General features: G+C 37.7%; 1 protein-coding gene across 1 annotated transcript; it reads left to right on the top strand.

Annotated features, from left to right (window-relative positions):
• Positions 1–11,833: 11,833 nt before the first annotated feature.
• Positions 11,834–16,511, top strand: LOC145117625 (ATP-dependent Clp protease ATP-binding subunit ClpA homolog CD4B, chloroplastic-like). Its single transcript, XM_079053924.1, has 9 exons — positions 11,834–12,070; positions 13,053–13,639; positions 13,716–13,831; positions 13,909–14,031; positions 14,124–14,309; positions 14,382–14,597; positions 14,675–14,892; positions 14,970–15,045; positions 15,130–16,511. The coding sequence occupies exons 2-9, from the start codon at positions 13,072–13,074 to the stop codon at positions 16,399–16,401; spliced, it is 2,775 nt and encodes a 924-aa protein (XP_078910050.1). The 5' UTR covers positions 11,834–12,070; positions 13,053–13,071; the 3' UTR covers positions 16,402–16,511.
• The last annotated feature ends 347 nt before the right edge of the window (positions 16,512–16,858 follow it).

Raw genomic sequence — 16,858 nt, 5'->3', positions numbered from 1 at the left:
ATAACTCATCCATTTGGTTTCTTTTTAAATAATGCATAAAAAACCAAAACTACTTAACCATTTCTTCTTTCTATACATATCTACGGAACCACTAAGATACTATCATAAATGTAAATTAATAATAATAAAAAAAAATCAACAAACAAACAATTAATCATTCATCAGCAATAAAAAAGTCATTAAAAGCTTCGCCTAATTATTATTTTATCCAAAAAAAAAATAACACCAAGTAACTAATAAGTAATAACCTTTTCAATTAATACAAAAATATATAAGGCCATGGAGTATGGGGTGTTTATAGGCGTAAACAACTACGTGGAGGGGATGTTCACGCGTGAACACCGCCCCCAATGGCTGTAGTTGTGATGTGGAGTAACTAGCTTCACGGATGTTTACGAGAATTTTGATTGGTTAGCTCCAAATTGAATGCATTCTCATTGGCTGATCACTAGTTGTTTATTAGTGAACACTATTTCCAACCAATATTGAATGTATTGTGAAAATGGATTGATGTTCACCCGTGAACATACCCGATAGCCTAAGGAGTTTTATTGTATCAATTCCAACAAACAAAGGCAAGTTGTAGTTTCCAACGATTTGGCCTGTTCTTTTTCCGGCAAGTTCTTATCTAGGAGAAAGCTAAGTTAAACTTTTGAGAAGTGAAGAGTGTGGGGCCATTTTTTTTTGGGGGGAAAAGTATAAGAAAGAATTACAAGATATGCGATAAAAAGAAATCCAAATTTTCAATGAGACTGACGGTCATCAAGTGAGGGCATGTTCCTTTTAAAAAAAATTTATATATATTTTTGGTGGGGCGTACATCCAAATGGGGCCATACACCCCACTCAACATACATTGCCTCCGCCACTCGTTGGTCATAAGGATTGGTGGCGATACAAATTCCATAATTAGTGACCATTCATGCAAGAGAAATTTCATAAGAAACGTTTGAAGAAACTTTTTAAAACCACAAGGACTAATGTTGAAATTTAGTTGAAAGATTATTTAGAGATTCTAGATTTGGAAATGACAAAATTGCAAAAATGTCCATGTGTTTGTCAAAATTATGTAGTTTTGGTCCAAAATTTTTTAGTGCTGCAACAATGGTCCAATTTTAGATATCTTGTGTGGTTTTGGTCTCTATGGTTGTCATTTTTTTGTGGTTTTGATCCATACCCTATATGAAATGACGAATATGCTTCTAACTTTTTTTTTTTTTTAATTTCTTTTGATTATATTCCTTTAATTTCAATTTTATTTATACCAAAAAAGAAAACTCACCCACCCCACCCCTCACAAATCATACCGTACCCTACCTCCTAATTCCACATAATCTATCTCTTTCTCTTCCAAATTAAGAAAACACAGGCACACACACATACACTCAAAACGTATACACACACTCAAATTATCCCACACTTCCTTCTTCTCCTTTCGATCAATGCAAATGTTAATTAAAAGAAATATAGACGAGGAACACTGTAGGTCAAGATCAAAAATCGGTCCCATCTTCTTCCATTTTTTCTCGAGTTGTAGGTTTCCAAGGGAAATAGCAGCAAGTCTGCGATGGTGATCTATCGCCCTTTTTCTACTTCTTTTTTGAATTGAGCCTTTCTTCCACATACCCCACCCCTTATTTCCCCTAGCAACCACCATTAGTCTATCCTACCATCTCCACCCCTATATGTTCATCACCACCCTGACACGCTTGTTCATAAACGTTGTCGATGCTTGTTTATCATAAGGCACACACAATTTCAGAAATCGATATCAAGTGTCTCTAGTTGTAGGTTTAGACTCAACACACACACACATACAATATCGACACTTGCCAACCCTAACAAAACTCACCTGAAAACTAGAAATGAAATCATTAGCAGTAGCCAGTAGGCATCAAGCATTTTATATTTGGAAAAGAAATAACCGACCCGCACATTGTTTACAAGTTCATGGTAATCGAGAATCAAAGGCACAAACCATATGTGACAACCCGAAATTTCTAATTTGTGTAAACATTCAAATTTATCAGTGTTAGACTCATTTTGCTTTCAGTTATCACTGTTTGGAACCTGTTTTGAGTATTCTAACTCTATTGAATCAAAGGAATTAGTATTTGGAAGTGTCAGTTTAAGTTCTAAACTACCTAGCAACCGTAAACCTCCTCAAAAAGGAGTTTACGGTCGAGACCTTGAGTTTACGGTCAGGGTAACCGTAAACTCGTTTACGGTCAGGTGGACCCTTTCCTTGACCGAGAACTTTACCCTATATATAGGGTATGTAGCCCTCATTCCACACTTTAAACACTCCAAAGACTTTCCTTCACTACTCTCTCTCTACAATCTTCGAGTTTTGCCCAAGGGATCCTCAAGAACACGGTTGTGTTTTGGACCGAAAACACCCTTCTTCGCCTTCAAATCGTAAGTATCATCCCCTTATACTTGTATCTAGTTAGGATTCTTGAGTTTGGACTTGAAATCGTCACTTTTCCATGAACAAAAGGTGTTTACGGTCTAGTGTATCTCCTTAGACCGTACACCCTTCAAAGACCGTAAACTCATAAATCGTACACCCTTCAATGACCGTAAACTCATGGATCGTGAACACATGGAACTGTAAACCCATGGACCGTAAGGTCATTGGACCGTAAACACATGGGACCGTAAACCCAATTGACCGTGAACCCACTTGGACCGTGAACTCCAATGGTCATACCTCTTTGACCGTAAACTCTATAGGGTGGTCATATACCCTAGTTATGCAATCTTATGTGATTGTATCCTATAAATCTTAGAGTTTCCTAGCCAATAAGGGTGTTACCCTTCTTATTTGGTCGTCTATACACTAAATTCATACACATACATGTCTATATGTGTCTATTAGGATCATTGTGTGCTCAAGGTTACACCTGACACTCTACAATCCTTTTTCCAGCCACACGTCAGAACCACTCATTGCAGGTGAGTTCATACCCCTACATTTTTGATAGTTTCATTTTATTTACTTCTTTTTATAGTTTCATTTTAGCATATTTCATCCATAATTTAGTTAATTTCCATGCATATTTTCCTTTTTGTTATTTTATGACCATTTCGGGTACTTTCTAGTTTTGTGAGCTTAATTGCAGATTTTAAGGAGATTAGCGGAGTGGGATCTTTAGGAAGCGATTGGACTTAGAGGATGTCAAGGATATTGGGCTTTATAGTAGTGGAGATGATGCATGGAGTGAGCTTGATGATTATTTGAAGGCTTGGAGAGAAATAAACTTTAAAATTGCAAGATGCGGGAGAATATTCGAGTGTGCGGAGATTGATGATTGGACGATTATGGAAGCTATGGATCATTTGGAGAAGCCAAATTGGGCTTAAAATGAAGTGAAATTAAAGAAAAATGGGCTAGAAGCTGTTTGGACTCGAACTGGGCCAAGTGGGCTAAGCTATGGAGGCCCAAACCTCAAAGATGCTACATCCAGGGACCACTCGTGCAACCCACCCGCGCAACAGCACGCGGGTCGCGCAACCCCCTGCAGGGGCAATTCCGGAAATTCTTGTTTTGATCTATATGAGGAAGTTTGGTGTACCACTTTTCTCAACTCTTAGACATCCGATTTTTGAGCATTCTCTCTGGAGTTTTGAAGATTTTTGAAGGCCAAGAACACCTCAAGAGCATCATCTTTTCACCTATTGATTCTTGTTTAATGTTTGGTACAATCTTCTCTAACTTTGTTTCTTTGAGTTTAGCCATGCTTGGCTAAACTAATCTTGGTTGACTTTTGTTGAATCCTTTGAACTTTTGTTGAATGTTGAAGAATCCATGAACATGTTCTTAAATCTTTATGGGAATGTTTTGTGTTTTAACATCTTATCACTACTTGTATGTTTTTATTCATGAGTTTAAATGTGTTTGTGGTGATTAGTTGGCTGATTTCTTGATTAAGTAAAGGATCCTCAAATTAGCAAGCAACAAATGATTTTTGTGTTTTTTTTGCTTCACACAATCATAAAAACATTTTCTCCAACATGGTAGTGAAAGCATTTGACCCCTCTTGGATTTGGTGACTTTTTGGTTCTTAATGCTAGTTGACTTTCACTAATTACATGCTTAATGGAAATTGTGACTTTGACTAAGGAAATTGTTATGAGCTTCTCTAACCATTTTAACAACCAAGAAAAGTCTAGGTAATCTCAAGCTTCTTGGATTACTATAGCCAAATTAAGGATTTAAATCAAGTATTGCACCATTGGATTCTAATGATATGTTCATCAAAAGTCAAAGTGAGGAAACCTTAAGTCAACCTTCTTTCTCTTATTGATTTCACATCAAATTCTTATTTTTGCCAAATTGTTCATTTAAGTTCTAGTTTAATTCTAGTTTTAATTTAAGTATTTCAAAAAGATCAAAACCCCCATTTTTATTTTATTGTCATTTTACAAGTACTTTTGCAAAGAGATTTCCCATAGAGTTATAAATTGAACCAATCTCCGTGGATCGACCCCTTTACCACTATACACTATTTTAGTGTAAAAGATTTAGGGTTATTAATTTTGTTGGCCTCGACAACCACCAAATTTTGGCGCCGTTGCCGGGGATTGATTTTGATTTAATCAGTTTGTTTCTCTATGCCTAGATCTCATTGTGCAGGTACTCAAATTTAAAATCCCGAAATTAAAAAAAAAGTATGGTTCAGAAATGAACACTCCTTGCACCGAAGACCAACTTTCTGAGCTAGCTCAGTTAGTTATGATGATTGAAAGTGACCAAAGTGTGCAGCCCACACCTCTTCTTTGCGATTTTTGTGCCCAAAATGGACATCATTACGACATGTGTCCATATTTACAAGGAGAATCAGGAGACGTGCAAGAGAAGGGAAGCTACTACTGGTCAAACCAATCGAGTTATGATCAACTTCAACATGATCAATGGTGGGACAACAACCAAGTTTAGGGAAATAACCAATACCAAAACCCATACCAAACTTGGGGAAATAAACAATACCCACCAACTCCGCAGTTCCAAGAACTCTATCCTTACCCTCCTCAACAAACTGAAACGCCAAGCATGTCATTAGAGGAAATTGTTAAAAGCATTGCCACTTCTACCCAAATTTTCCAGGAAACAACCCAAGCTAGCCTCAAAAGCTTAGAGCAATAAATAACACAAATTGCTCAATCAATTAGTATAATGGAAGCTCAAGACAAACTACCATCCGAAGAGAGCCCATCGCATAGCGCGTGTTCCATTCCTTTGAAAGATGAGAAAAGTTTTGATGGCCCAAGAGTGTTATATGAAGAAGATGAAGAAGAAGTAGAAGTGGAAGAGGCTGTCAAAGAAGAAGAAGAAATTGAAAAAGCTGACAATGAAACTATAGAGGAAGTGATAGGGGTTAATGAAAGAGAGGTTGAGCCACCCACTACCATTAAGAAACTAACTCCATTGGTAGACCAACCACAAGAGCTGGAAGCGATAAATTTATCGGACTCTTCAAAGGATACGTATCCCAAGAAAGAAGACGCCCAACCGGTCACCTACTCAAAAACCATGTCAAAGATGGAAGAGTTGGTCACCTTAATGAACAAGTACAAGAAAGAATATGGTTGGATGATTGCTTTTATCAAAGGTCTAAGTTCGGTGTGGTTCTCCCGTAAAAAGAAAGTCAAATACAAGAAAAGAGTCTCAATGGAGGTGTGGAAACTAAAAAATGTAGACACGGGGCAAATTTGCAAGGTTAATGGACATCGATTGAAGCCATTTAACGAGGTTTTTGATTCAAATGTCCAAGATGTCGTCCATTTGGATGCCCCAAAGTGTTAAAGTGAAGTTTGGAGGCGTCTCGCCAAAGACATTAAAGAATGGCATTTTTGGAAAGCATTGTGCTTTCGTGTTTTTAATTTGAATAAATGAGTTTTGAAGATGTTTTTCGGATTCAAAAGAGTTGTTTTTGAAGAAATCAAGAGTTTCTAGGTGTTTGGGGCCTTCCAAAGCAAGAACGGATGAAAAACGAAGAAAAATGAAGCAAAAATGAAGATCAGGATCAGCGGGTTGCGCGACCCGAGTGCTGTTGCGCGGGTGGGTTGCGCGGCCAGGTGTGATGAAGCGACATTGGACCAAGACTTAACTGCAAGGTCTGCGCGACCCGCGTGCTACTCTGTGCGACCCGCGCACTATGCTGGGCAATTTGGGCTATTTTTGGTTATTATTTGACTAGGTGTTGACCAAAGGTTTTAATGAGTTGACCTTTTGACTTTTCTTGACCAACATTGACCGAAATTGACCATTGTTGACCCATAGATTAAAATGTTCAGCTTCCCTTCTTCTTCATTTAACCATCTTGACCTCCCACTCCATTCCTCTGAAGAACATAACCTTCCAATACCCACCTCGCCGAAAAAATCAAGATTCTCGGACTTCTACCGGTCGGAATTTCACGAAACCACCACCACAGACATTTCCCACAGCCCGATCCTCCGATTTAGGTCATTTCTGCCCTTACCTTAAGCATTGAGGACAATGCTTGTTCTTAAGCTTGGGGTGAGGCATTTCCTTTTCCTTTTTTTTCATGCATTTTTAGTTAGGTTGCATATCATTTTAGTTTTAGGCTAATTCGCATTCATTTTTTTTTATTTTATAAAATTCCAAAAAGATTTTATTTTCTTCTTTTCTACTTTTATATTTTTGCATAACATTTAGCTTAGGGCATTAGCATTCATGCATTTTTGTTGTCTGTTTATTCTCACCCCCTTGGATGCCATGGAACAGGTTCATAGTTATTGTATCATTATTGGTCCAGGATCTTGTTGTAATCTCACCCATCGAACCGGGACCACTAGCTGCAGTTTGGGACTTCATACTCGGGATCAAATGCTGGAAGCTTAAAGGGGTAAGTGATCATGGCCAGGTAGCTTTCATGAAGAATTATGCATGCGATACTAACAACTGTAGGATATACTATAGCAATGGATGTTTTTTAGCCTTGCGGTCAATACCGCCGAGAGGATCACACTTGATCATGTTTGAACCGTTAGGATGAAGCACTGGTGCTTGTCCCCGAGTAGAATCCATATCCGGTCTCTTTACATCACCATATCTTTTTCGCGATTTCTTTTAGGATTTTAGAGAGTCTTTTAGTCCACATTTGGACATTTTCATTATGATTGGAAAAATCACAAGTTTGAAGAGGAGCCTACATCTTTATGCTCCACACATGGTCATTTTCACACTTAGACCATTCAGATTATTATTTTTACCCCCTCGGTTCCACTTACATAATTTTGGGAACCAAATTTTGAGTCAAGAAGTTTTCTTGTTTAAAAAAAACAAAAACAAAAATTCAATATGTTAGTGAATTACCTTCAAGTTTACTAGTATTTGTGTTCTAAAAAAAAATAAAAAAAATAAAAAAAAATAACTAAAATAAACTTGGATAGGTGAGCGGTTCAATTATTGAACAAATTTCCCTACATTTTGGACACCCGACGTTTGATATTCATTTATTTAGGATTGTCTTATTGTATATAGATCGAGTTGTTGTTTTTCGCAAATTGGTGATGTTAGAGAGACTGTTGAGTCGGATACTACGGGAGGTTTGGGTCAACACTAAGTGAACTGATTCCTACAACGGTGCCCGAGCGACTAAACCCAATCACACTTGAGAGTGTCCGAAAAACGTGAGATCAGAGTGTACACTTAAAGAAGAGCTCCACACGAGCCCATTCAGCTGCTTTCTCCCTACTACAGATGTTCTTCATTGTATGCATGTTCCATTGGGGCTGCGACTGACCATCCCTCCTTACTCACCTAGAGGAGTTGTCCTAGCTGTGGTTTATTGTTCCATTGTCATCGGATGAAAAATTCGTGAGATAACAGCGAGATCAATTCTAACCATGTTGACTAACGGTGATTAGGTTCTACGGTTCTATCCATTCTTTTTATTTTTCTTAGGATAGTTCATCCCGAGTTCATTTTAGTCTTGTCTTACTTGAGGACAAGTAAGGTTTAAGCTTGGGGTGATTTGATAGTTTCATTTTATTTACTTCTTTTTATAGTTTCATTTTAGCATATTTCATCCATAATTTAGTTAATTTCCATGCATATTTTCCTTTTTGTTATTTTATGACCATTTCGGGTACTTTCTAGTTTTGTAAGCTTAATTGTAGATTTTAAGGAGATTAGCGGAGTGGGATCTTTAGGAAGCGATTGGACTTAGAGGATGTCAAGGATATTGGGCTTTATAGTAGTGGAGATGATGCATGGAGTGAGCTTGATGATTATTTGAAGGCTTGGAGAGAAATAAACTTTAAAATTGCAAGATGCGGGAGAATATTCGAGCGTGCGGAGATTGATGATTGGACGATTATGGAAGCTATGGATCATTTGGAGAAGCCAAATTGGGCTTAAAATGAAGTGAAATTAAAGAAAAATGGGCTAGAAGCTGTTTGGACTCGAACTGGGCCAAGTGGGCTAAGCTATGGAGGCCCAAACCTCAAAGATGCTACATCCAGGGACCACCCGCGCAACCCACCCGCGCAACAGCACGCGGGTCGCGCAACCCCCTGCAGGGGCAGTTCCGGAAATTCTTGTTTTGATCTATATGAGGAAGTTTGGTGTACCACTTTTCTCAACTCTTAGACATCCGATTTTTGAGCATTCTCTCTGGAGTTTTGAAGATTTTTGAAGGCCAAGAACACCTCAAGAGCATCATCTTTTCACCTATTGATTCTTGTTTAATGTTTGGTACAATCTTCTCCAACTTTGTTTCTTTGAGTTTAGCCATGCTTGGCTAAACTAATCTTGGTTGACTTTTGTTGAATCCTTTGAACTTTTGTTGAATGTTGAAGAATCCATGAACATGTTCTTAAATCTTTATGGGAATGTTTTGTGTTTTAACATCTTATCACTACTTGTATGTTTTTATTCATGAGTTTAAATGTGTTTGTGGTGATTAGTTGGCTGATTTCTTGATTAAGTAAAGGATCCTCAAATTAGCAAGCAACAAATGATTTTTGTGTTGGTTTTGCTTCACACAATCATAAAAACATTTTCTCCAACATGGTAGTGAAAGCATTTGACCCCTCTTGGATTTGGTGACTTTTTGGTTCTTAATGCTAGTTGACTTTCACTAATTACATGCTTAATGGAAATTGTGACTTTGACTAAGGAAATTGTTATGAGCTTCTCTAACCATTTTAACAACCAAGAAAAGTCTAGGTAATCTCAAGCTTCTTGGATTACTATAGCCAAATTAAGGATTTAAATCAAGTATTGCACCATTGGATTCTAATGATATGTTCATCAAAAGTCAAAGTGAGGAAACCTTAAGTCAACCTTCTTTCTCTTATTGATTTCACATCAAATTCTTATTTTTGCCAAATTGTTCATTTAAGTTCTAGTTTAATTCTAGTTTTAATTTAAGTATTTCAAAAAGATCAAAACCCCCATTTTTATTTTATTGTCATTTTACAAGTACTTTTGCAAAGAGATTTCCCATAGAGTTATAAATTGAACCAATCTCAGTGGATCGACCCCTTTACCACTATACACTATTTTAGTGTAAAAGATTTAGGGTTATTAATTTTGTTGGCCTCGATAACCACCAAATTTTGGCGCCGTTGCCGGGGGGGGGGGGGGGAATACAAGCTAAATGTAAATGTTTTAACAAATATAAAACTCATGCAATTCTCATACTTTAACCATTTTGTACTGTGTTGAGCATAAGGGACGTTTTCACTAAAATTGCATAGTTTTCCGGACTCGCTATTCACTACGTTATACATGCAAACTATAATCAGTATAGTTTGGGATTTTCTAAACATAACAAGTACAGAAACTTTCACTACTAAACATATGCACTAAGACATAAATAGTTTACAGTTTACATCACCACTTTATCATTGTATTCATAACTGTAATTATCACTACATACGGTATACATACATATTTTCACTATGGTAGAACGCTACTACACTACATTTAAACTAGATTGTACGATACTGTGAGGCGCTACTTCAATACTGTACCCTTAGGTGTACATGGATAAATTCTATCATAGTATAACCAGAGTCTCCTGGAGGGAGAGCGTGAGATTTGTGAATAGATCTATTCCAATCCCACACCTGAACTGCTAGCTACAGTTAGGCGGGCACGTCTAGGGTGTACAAATGTCATTTAACTCGACGCCTGAAGAACATTGGAAAGGTCTCTAGTCATATTAAGTATGGTTATACGACTCACAATATGTATAAATCACTCTTGGTTTACAAACGGTCATTCTTCAATGGTTTTATTTTACTAAATAGGACTAATACACACTACCACTGGAGAACACCCCGAGTTCTCAAACAGAAACGCTCATACAAAGGTTTCACGAACGAAATTCTTATACATCATGATTAGCATTAACTAGTCACATGAAGTATCATTTTCGCATATCGCTATAGTTTTCAGTAACGAACATTCATGGTTTTATACAGGATTTGCAAACACTGCATTCTCACTAAAGAAAATATCGGATTTTCTTGGAAACATACAGTTATTCATGGTTTTATACAGAATTGCAAACACTACATTTTCATTAAAGAAAATATCGGATTTTCTTGAAACTATACGAACACCTTTACGAGCTCATCAAGTTTTCATTACAAAATACCGCTTATGAACTCACCAACTTTATGCTGATATTTTTAAAACTGCTTGTATTCTCAGGAAATCAGTAGACATGTACTTGCTGGATTTTTGAGAAGCTGGAGCAATAAGAGTTTTATGTTTATACTTTACAAAACTATTTGATGTAATTCAAACAAGTTTCAGACAAAGTTTCAGACTGATGTAAACATTTTCATTAAAGTATTCACTGTAATGGTTGTGTTGCTATGATTGCTATTATTCATTGGTTGTGATGCTACACATGACGTCCTCCACCCCAGAACGTTTCCGCCATTTTGGTTTTGGGGTGTGACACCATAGATGTCTTGTCTCATCTGCAAGTTTCAACAAAATGGCCATTGTTGCAGGTTGGTATTCTCCATTTGGTAATGTTTTGAACTCAGCCGAACGTTACAATTACAAATCAGGACATGGAGAAGCCGTAATAGCTTGAATAGACGAAGGGAAATGTGTTCTGGTTGTTTATGGATTCAAACTTTTACATAAATTCTAGAAACTAGGGTTTGGACTGTTATTCTAGGGATGTTTCCGATGGTGTGGGGTTGGTAGGTGTGGGGAGAACAGAAGAAGGAGAGGTGTGGGGTTGGTGTGCCCTCTCTTATTTTTTAAGGGATAATTTCATATATGCCCTTCTTAAACATAAAAATATCATATTTACCCAACTTAATTTTTAAATATCACATTTACCCTTCATAAAATTTCTAAATATCATATTTACCCTTCATAAAATTTCAAAATATCATATATGTCCTTTTTAAACATCAAAATATCATATATGTCCTTCTTAAATATCAAAATATCGTATATGTATTTTTTAAACATCAAAATATCAACAACAACAAAAACTAAACAATCAAAATATACACTCCATAGAGAGGGTTGAAAATGAATCTATTTGTTTGTCAAGAGGGCGACATTCCAACAATTTAGAAGTTCACATTCCGTTATCATAGACGTAAGGATAATATGATTAAAATTTTTAATTATTATAATAATTCTACGGTATAAAAAATGATTATAAAATATTAAAAACATTATAAAAAATGATTTGGGCAAATATGATATTTTGAATGTTTATGAAAGGTAAGTATGATATTAAACAATTAAGCTGGACATATATATGATATTTTTGCAAATTTATGATTTTTTCCATATAAACCAACGGATGTGATGCAATATTACCAGAGCAGCACCGTAACGATAGCATTCTAAGTGATTTTATCCTCGTTTTACACCGGGTGGAATTGCGTGTCGAAATAATCAAATATGCGAGATAGTTTGGAGAAGAAGATATAGACCCACCTCCTGTTATCATCCACATTTCTTCAATCCGGCGGATCTCCAGCAGCCGATTATCAGAATCTTCGCTTCCAAACGAAACACGAATTTCTCCTATCTCGTTCAAGTGATTTTGGTACATAATCTAAATCTTAATTGTTTGTTTTGTTTTTATTTATTTTTATTTTGTGTTTGGCATATCTATCTGTATATGTTCAGTACTATTTTAGGGTTTCGATTACAATTTATATCAATTATGGCGATGATGTACTTGGCTTTGTTGAATGGATTTGGATTTCTGTGTTTTTGAAGCTGTGTGAATGAACTGATTGGTGTTATTCGAAGAAGTGTGTGATTGATAATTTCGTCATTTCAGTGCCGAATCCGAACTTTTAGCATGTAAACTTGTTGGTTGTTGGTTATGTTGATTAGCTATTAAAGGTTTTTGTATGAAATATGTTGTTCAATGCTTGTGTTGATGGGCTGTTTTTGTTCAGAGTATTTTGCTATTCTAATTCAGAGGGAAAAATTGATTATTTCTTGATTATGTTGTTAGTTTTCTTATGCCTCGAGACTGTTCACAACTTTGCTGTGGTCTGTTAGTTTGGGCGATTGTGATAAGGTGTAGCTGTATTAAACAGTTTAGCTTCCCAAAGAAAATATGCTTATACCTAGATTGCTTCTGCACATACTGGGGACAATTGGGTTTATTATTTTAATTGATTTTTGCAATTGCTACTTAATAAAGCATTCTAACCTCTACATAGTAGCATTATCAAATACTCATTTTAGAAGGAAATTTATTCCCATAATCGGAAGCCTGTAGTGTAGTGTCATATTGCTCATACACCAGGAAGTTTTATCTCAAATGTTTCACCTAACTGAGTTATTAAGCCACTTAATGCTTGTTTGAACATTCGACAGTAATCCCAATGGCATGCTTAATTCAGTTTTTATACAAAAAAAAAAAAAAACTCATATGCTAAATGCATTGATTTTTAAGGAAATTGGATTTGCTTTGAACTTGGCTTCCTGTGATAAATCTTAATCTCTTGACTTTCCAACTGAATTTCATGCTTATTTGTATAAATGTTTTGACCTCATGTACCAATCATCAGACTTAATAGTGTTGCAATCATGGCGGGGGCTCTGGTGCAATCTACCAGCTTTCCTTCACTTTCCAGTGAAAGCGGGATCCATTCAAAGAGATCTGGAAATGCAAAAAGACCAGTCAAAATGATGTGTAGCTTACAATCTCCTCCAATGAGGGTGAGGACTTTCTCTGGTTTACATGGAGTCAACGCATTAGACAACATGGTCAACAGAAGCCATGATTTCCACTCAAAGGTAGCAGTAGCCACCTCTGTTAGGAGAGGAAAAGGAAAGGCTTCAAGAATCGTGCCAAAGGCCATGTTTGAACGCTTTACAGAAAAAGCTATCAAAGTTATTATGCTTGCACAAGAGGAGGCAAGACGCCTTGGTCATAATTTTGTAGGCACAGAGCAGATTTTATTAGGTCTTATTGGTGAGGGCACTGGTATAGCAGCAAAGGTTTTGAAGTCAATGGGAATTAATTTAAAAGATGCACGTGCTGAAGTAGAAAAAATTATTGGTAGAGGTAGTGGATTTGTTGCTGTTGAGATTCCATTTACACCTCGTGCAAAGCGTGTTCTTGAACTATCCCTAGAGGAGGCCCGACAACTAGGTAATAAAAAAAAAAAACAACATGCATGATGTTGAAATGTTAATAATGTTAATTTGTCCTCCATGGAATCTTTTAGGTCATAATTATATTGGATCAGAGCACTTGCTTCTTGGTTTGCTTCGTGAAGGTGAAGGTGTAGCAGCTCGTGTTCTTGAGAATTTAGGTGCTGACCCAAATAACATTCGCACACAGGCAAGTGTGGTTAGCTTTATTTTTCATGTGACGAAAATACCCTTGTCTTATGTGCGATGTTTGGACTTGTTGAATAGGTGATTAGAATGGTTGGGGAGAGTGCAGAAGCTGTGGGTGCTGGAGTTGGTGGTGGAAGCTCTGGAAACAAGATGCCAACTCTAGAGGAATATGGTACCAATTTGACAAAGCTAGCAGAAGAGGTAACTTGTGTTTAATATGAAAGTGATTTATTTAACTAAATCACTGAGTTTGTTTTTTTATTTTTATTTTAATTATTTCTTCCATTTTGCAGGGTAAGTTGGATCCTGTTGTTGGAAGGCAGCCACAAATTGAAAGAGTTACTCAAATTCTGGGAAGACGTACAAAAAACAATCCCTGCCTCATTGGAGAACCTGGTGTTGGAAAGACTGCTATTGCAGAAGGTCTTGCCCAAAGAATTGCAAATGGGGATGTTCCAGAAACACTTGAGGGGAAGAAGGTGGGTTGCAAGTTCAAATTTTCATTTTTTTGTTTCTAATTAAAAGGTTAATTTGTGTTGGTATATTTTCAGGTGATTACTCTAGACATGGGTCTACTTGTTGCTGGGACAAAGTATCGTGGAGAGTTTGAGGAGAGATTGAAGAAGCTGATGGAAGAAATCAAACAAAGTGATGAAATTATACTCTTTATTGACGAGGTCCATACTTTAATTGGAGCAGGAGCTGCAGAGGGGGCTATTGATGCTGCTAACATCTTGAAGCCAGCTCTTGCTAGAGGTGAATTGCAGGCAAGTGAAATCTAATGCAAGGGTTATAGACATTTTTTTTTAAATTTATTTCTGATATCTTTATCCGAAACTTGCAGTGTATTGGTGCTACAACCCTCGATGAATACCGAAAACACATTGAGAAGGACCCTGCATTAGAGAGACGATTCCAGCCTGTAAAAGTGCCCGAGCCAACAGTCGATGAGACTATACAGATTTTAAAGGGGCTCCGAGAACGATATGAGATCCACCACAAGCTCCGATACACTGATGAAGCGTTAGTAGCTGCTGCCCACTTGTCATATCAGTACATAAGGTATTGCATATTGTCATATGTTATATAACTTCATTAAAAATATAATCTCTTATGCTTTTGTTTTCATGTATCAATAGCGACCGCTTTCTTCCCGATAAAGCTATTGATTTAATCGATGAAGCCGGTTCACGTGTCCGACTTCGTCATGCACAAGTACGTCTTTTTTCTTGTCTATAAGTATTTTTATCATCTTTGACCCCATGGATCGATAATCAATGATCTATGTTTTTTTACCAGCTTCCAGAAGAAGCCAGAGAGCTGGAGAAAGAACTTAGACAAATAACAAAAGAGAAAAACGAAGCTGTCCGTGGTCAAGACTTCGAAAAGGCTGGTGAGTTACGCGATCGAGAAATGGACCTTAAGACACAGATATCAGCTCTTGTGGATAAGAACAAAGAGATGAGCAAGGCGGAGACCGAGGCGGGAGAGGAGGGCCCCACCGTGACCGAAGCAGACATCCAACACATTGTCTCGTCATGGACAGGGATCCCGGTCGAGAAAGTCTCGACCGATGAATCCGACCGTCTCCTCAAAATGGAAGAGACGCTTCACACGCGAATCATCGGTCAAGACGAAGCGGTCAAAGCCATTAGCCGCGCCATCCGCCGCGCCCGTGTCGGTCTAAAAAACCCCAACCGCCCCATCGCGAGTTTCATTTTCTCCGGTCCCACCGGTGTCGGGAAATCCGAACTCGCGAAAGCGTTAGCCGCGTACTACTTCGGCTCAGAAGAAGCCATGATTCGCCTCGACATGAGTGAGTTCATGGAACGCCACACCGTCTCAAAGCTCATCGGCTCCCCTCCCGGTTACGTCGGCTACACCGAAGGCGGTCAGCTGACCGAAGCGGTCCGCCGACGCCCCTATACCGTTGTCCTGTTCGACGAAATCGAAAAAGCTCATCCCGATGTCTTCAACATGATGCTTCAAATCCTTGAAGACGGAAGGTTGACCGATAGTAAAGGAAGAACGGTTGACTTTAAGAACACGCTTCTAATCATGACATCAAACGTCGGAAGCAGTGTAATCGAGAAAGGTGGGCGGAGGATCGGGTTTGACCTTGACTACGATGAAAAGGACAGCAGTTACAATAGAATCAAGAGTTTAGTCACGGAGGAACTAAAGCAGTATTTCCGGCCGGAATTCTTGAACAGATTAGACGAAATGATTGTGTTCAGGCAGTTGACTAAACTCGAGGTCAAAGAGATTGCTGATATAATGTTGAAGGAAGTTTTCGAGAGGTTGAAGGGTAAAGACATTGAGCTTCAAGTGACTGAGAGGTTTAGGGATCGGGTTGTGGAGGAAGGGTATAACCCTAGCTATGGTGCGAGACCCCTGAGACGCGCAATCATGAGGCTTCTAGAAGACAGCATGGCGGAAAAGATGCTTGCCCGTGATATCAAGGAGGGCGATTCCGTAATTGTTGATGTTGATTCTGACGGTAATGTTACTGTTCTTAACGGTAGCAATGGAGCTCCACCGGAGGCATTGGCTGAGCCAATCTCGGTGTGAACGTACAAGACTGTCCATCTTTAAACATAAATCATATATGTTGTTGGAACTGTGATGTTTATAATTTCTTAGTTTTTATTAGTTATAATGCATCGTTGTAATTTATTTTAGGATGTGCCATGTAAAAATTGCAAACACTAGAATTTTTGATATTGAATAATCATAACTTAATAATCGGTTATAAAAGACTAGTTTTAGTGTAGGTGGTGGCATTGTAGATGTAAAAATGTGAACACGCGACAGAAAGGTTTCGGAAGATGTTGAGTTGGGAACGGAGATGATACATATTTGGGCCCATGCCAAATGAATTAAAACTAGTAAAGAACCCGCAGCTACGCCTTTTTTCGGGTAATATGGAAAAAATCGGTTAAGTTTAAAAAATATGTGCTGAAATTGTAAATCACCATAAATAGGGGAGAAAGTCGACAACCCCTAAAATTAGATGTCAAAAGTGTAC

The sequence above is a fragment of the Lactuca virosa genome, chromosome 5 (genome assembly GCF_052849685.1).
Source record: "Lactuca virosa cultivar CGN04683 chromosome 5, Lactuca_virosa_CGN04683_v6, whole genome shotgun sequence".
Taxonomy (NCBI): Eukaryota; Viridiplantae; Streptophyta; class Magnoliopsida; order Asterales; family Asteraceae; genus Lactuca; species Lactuca virosa.
This window is presented reverse-complemented; position numbering and strand designations above follow the sequence as displayed.

Excerpts from the sequence above, each read along its gene's own strand:
- LOC145117625 (XM_079053924.1), top strand. The coding sequence starts at position 13,072 with ATGGCGGGGGCTCTGGTGCAATCTACCAGCTTTCCTTCACTTTCCAGT. Across the intron at positions 13,640-13,715 it reads AGAGGAGGCCCGACAACTAG|GTCATAATTATATTGGATCA; the intron begins GTAATAAAAAAA and ends GGAATCTTTTAG. Across the intron at positions 13,832-13,908 it reads CAAATAACATTCGCACACAG|GTGATTAGAATGGTTGGGGA; the intron begins GCAAGTGTGGTT and ends CTTGTTGAATAG.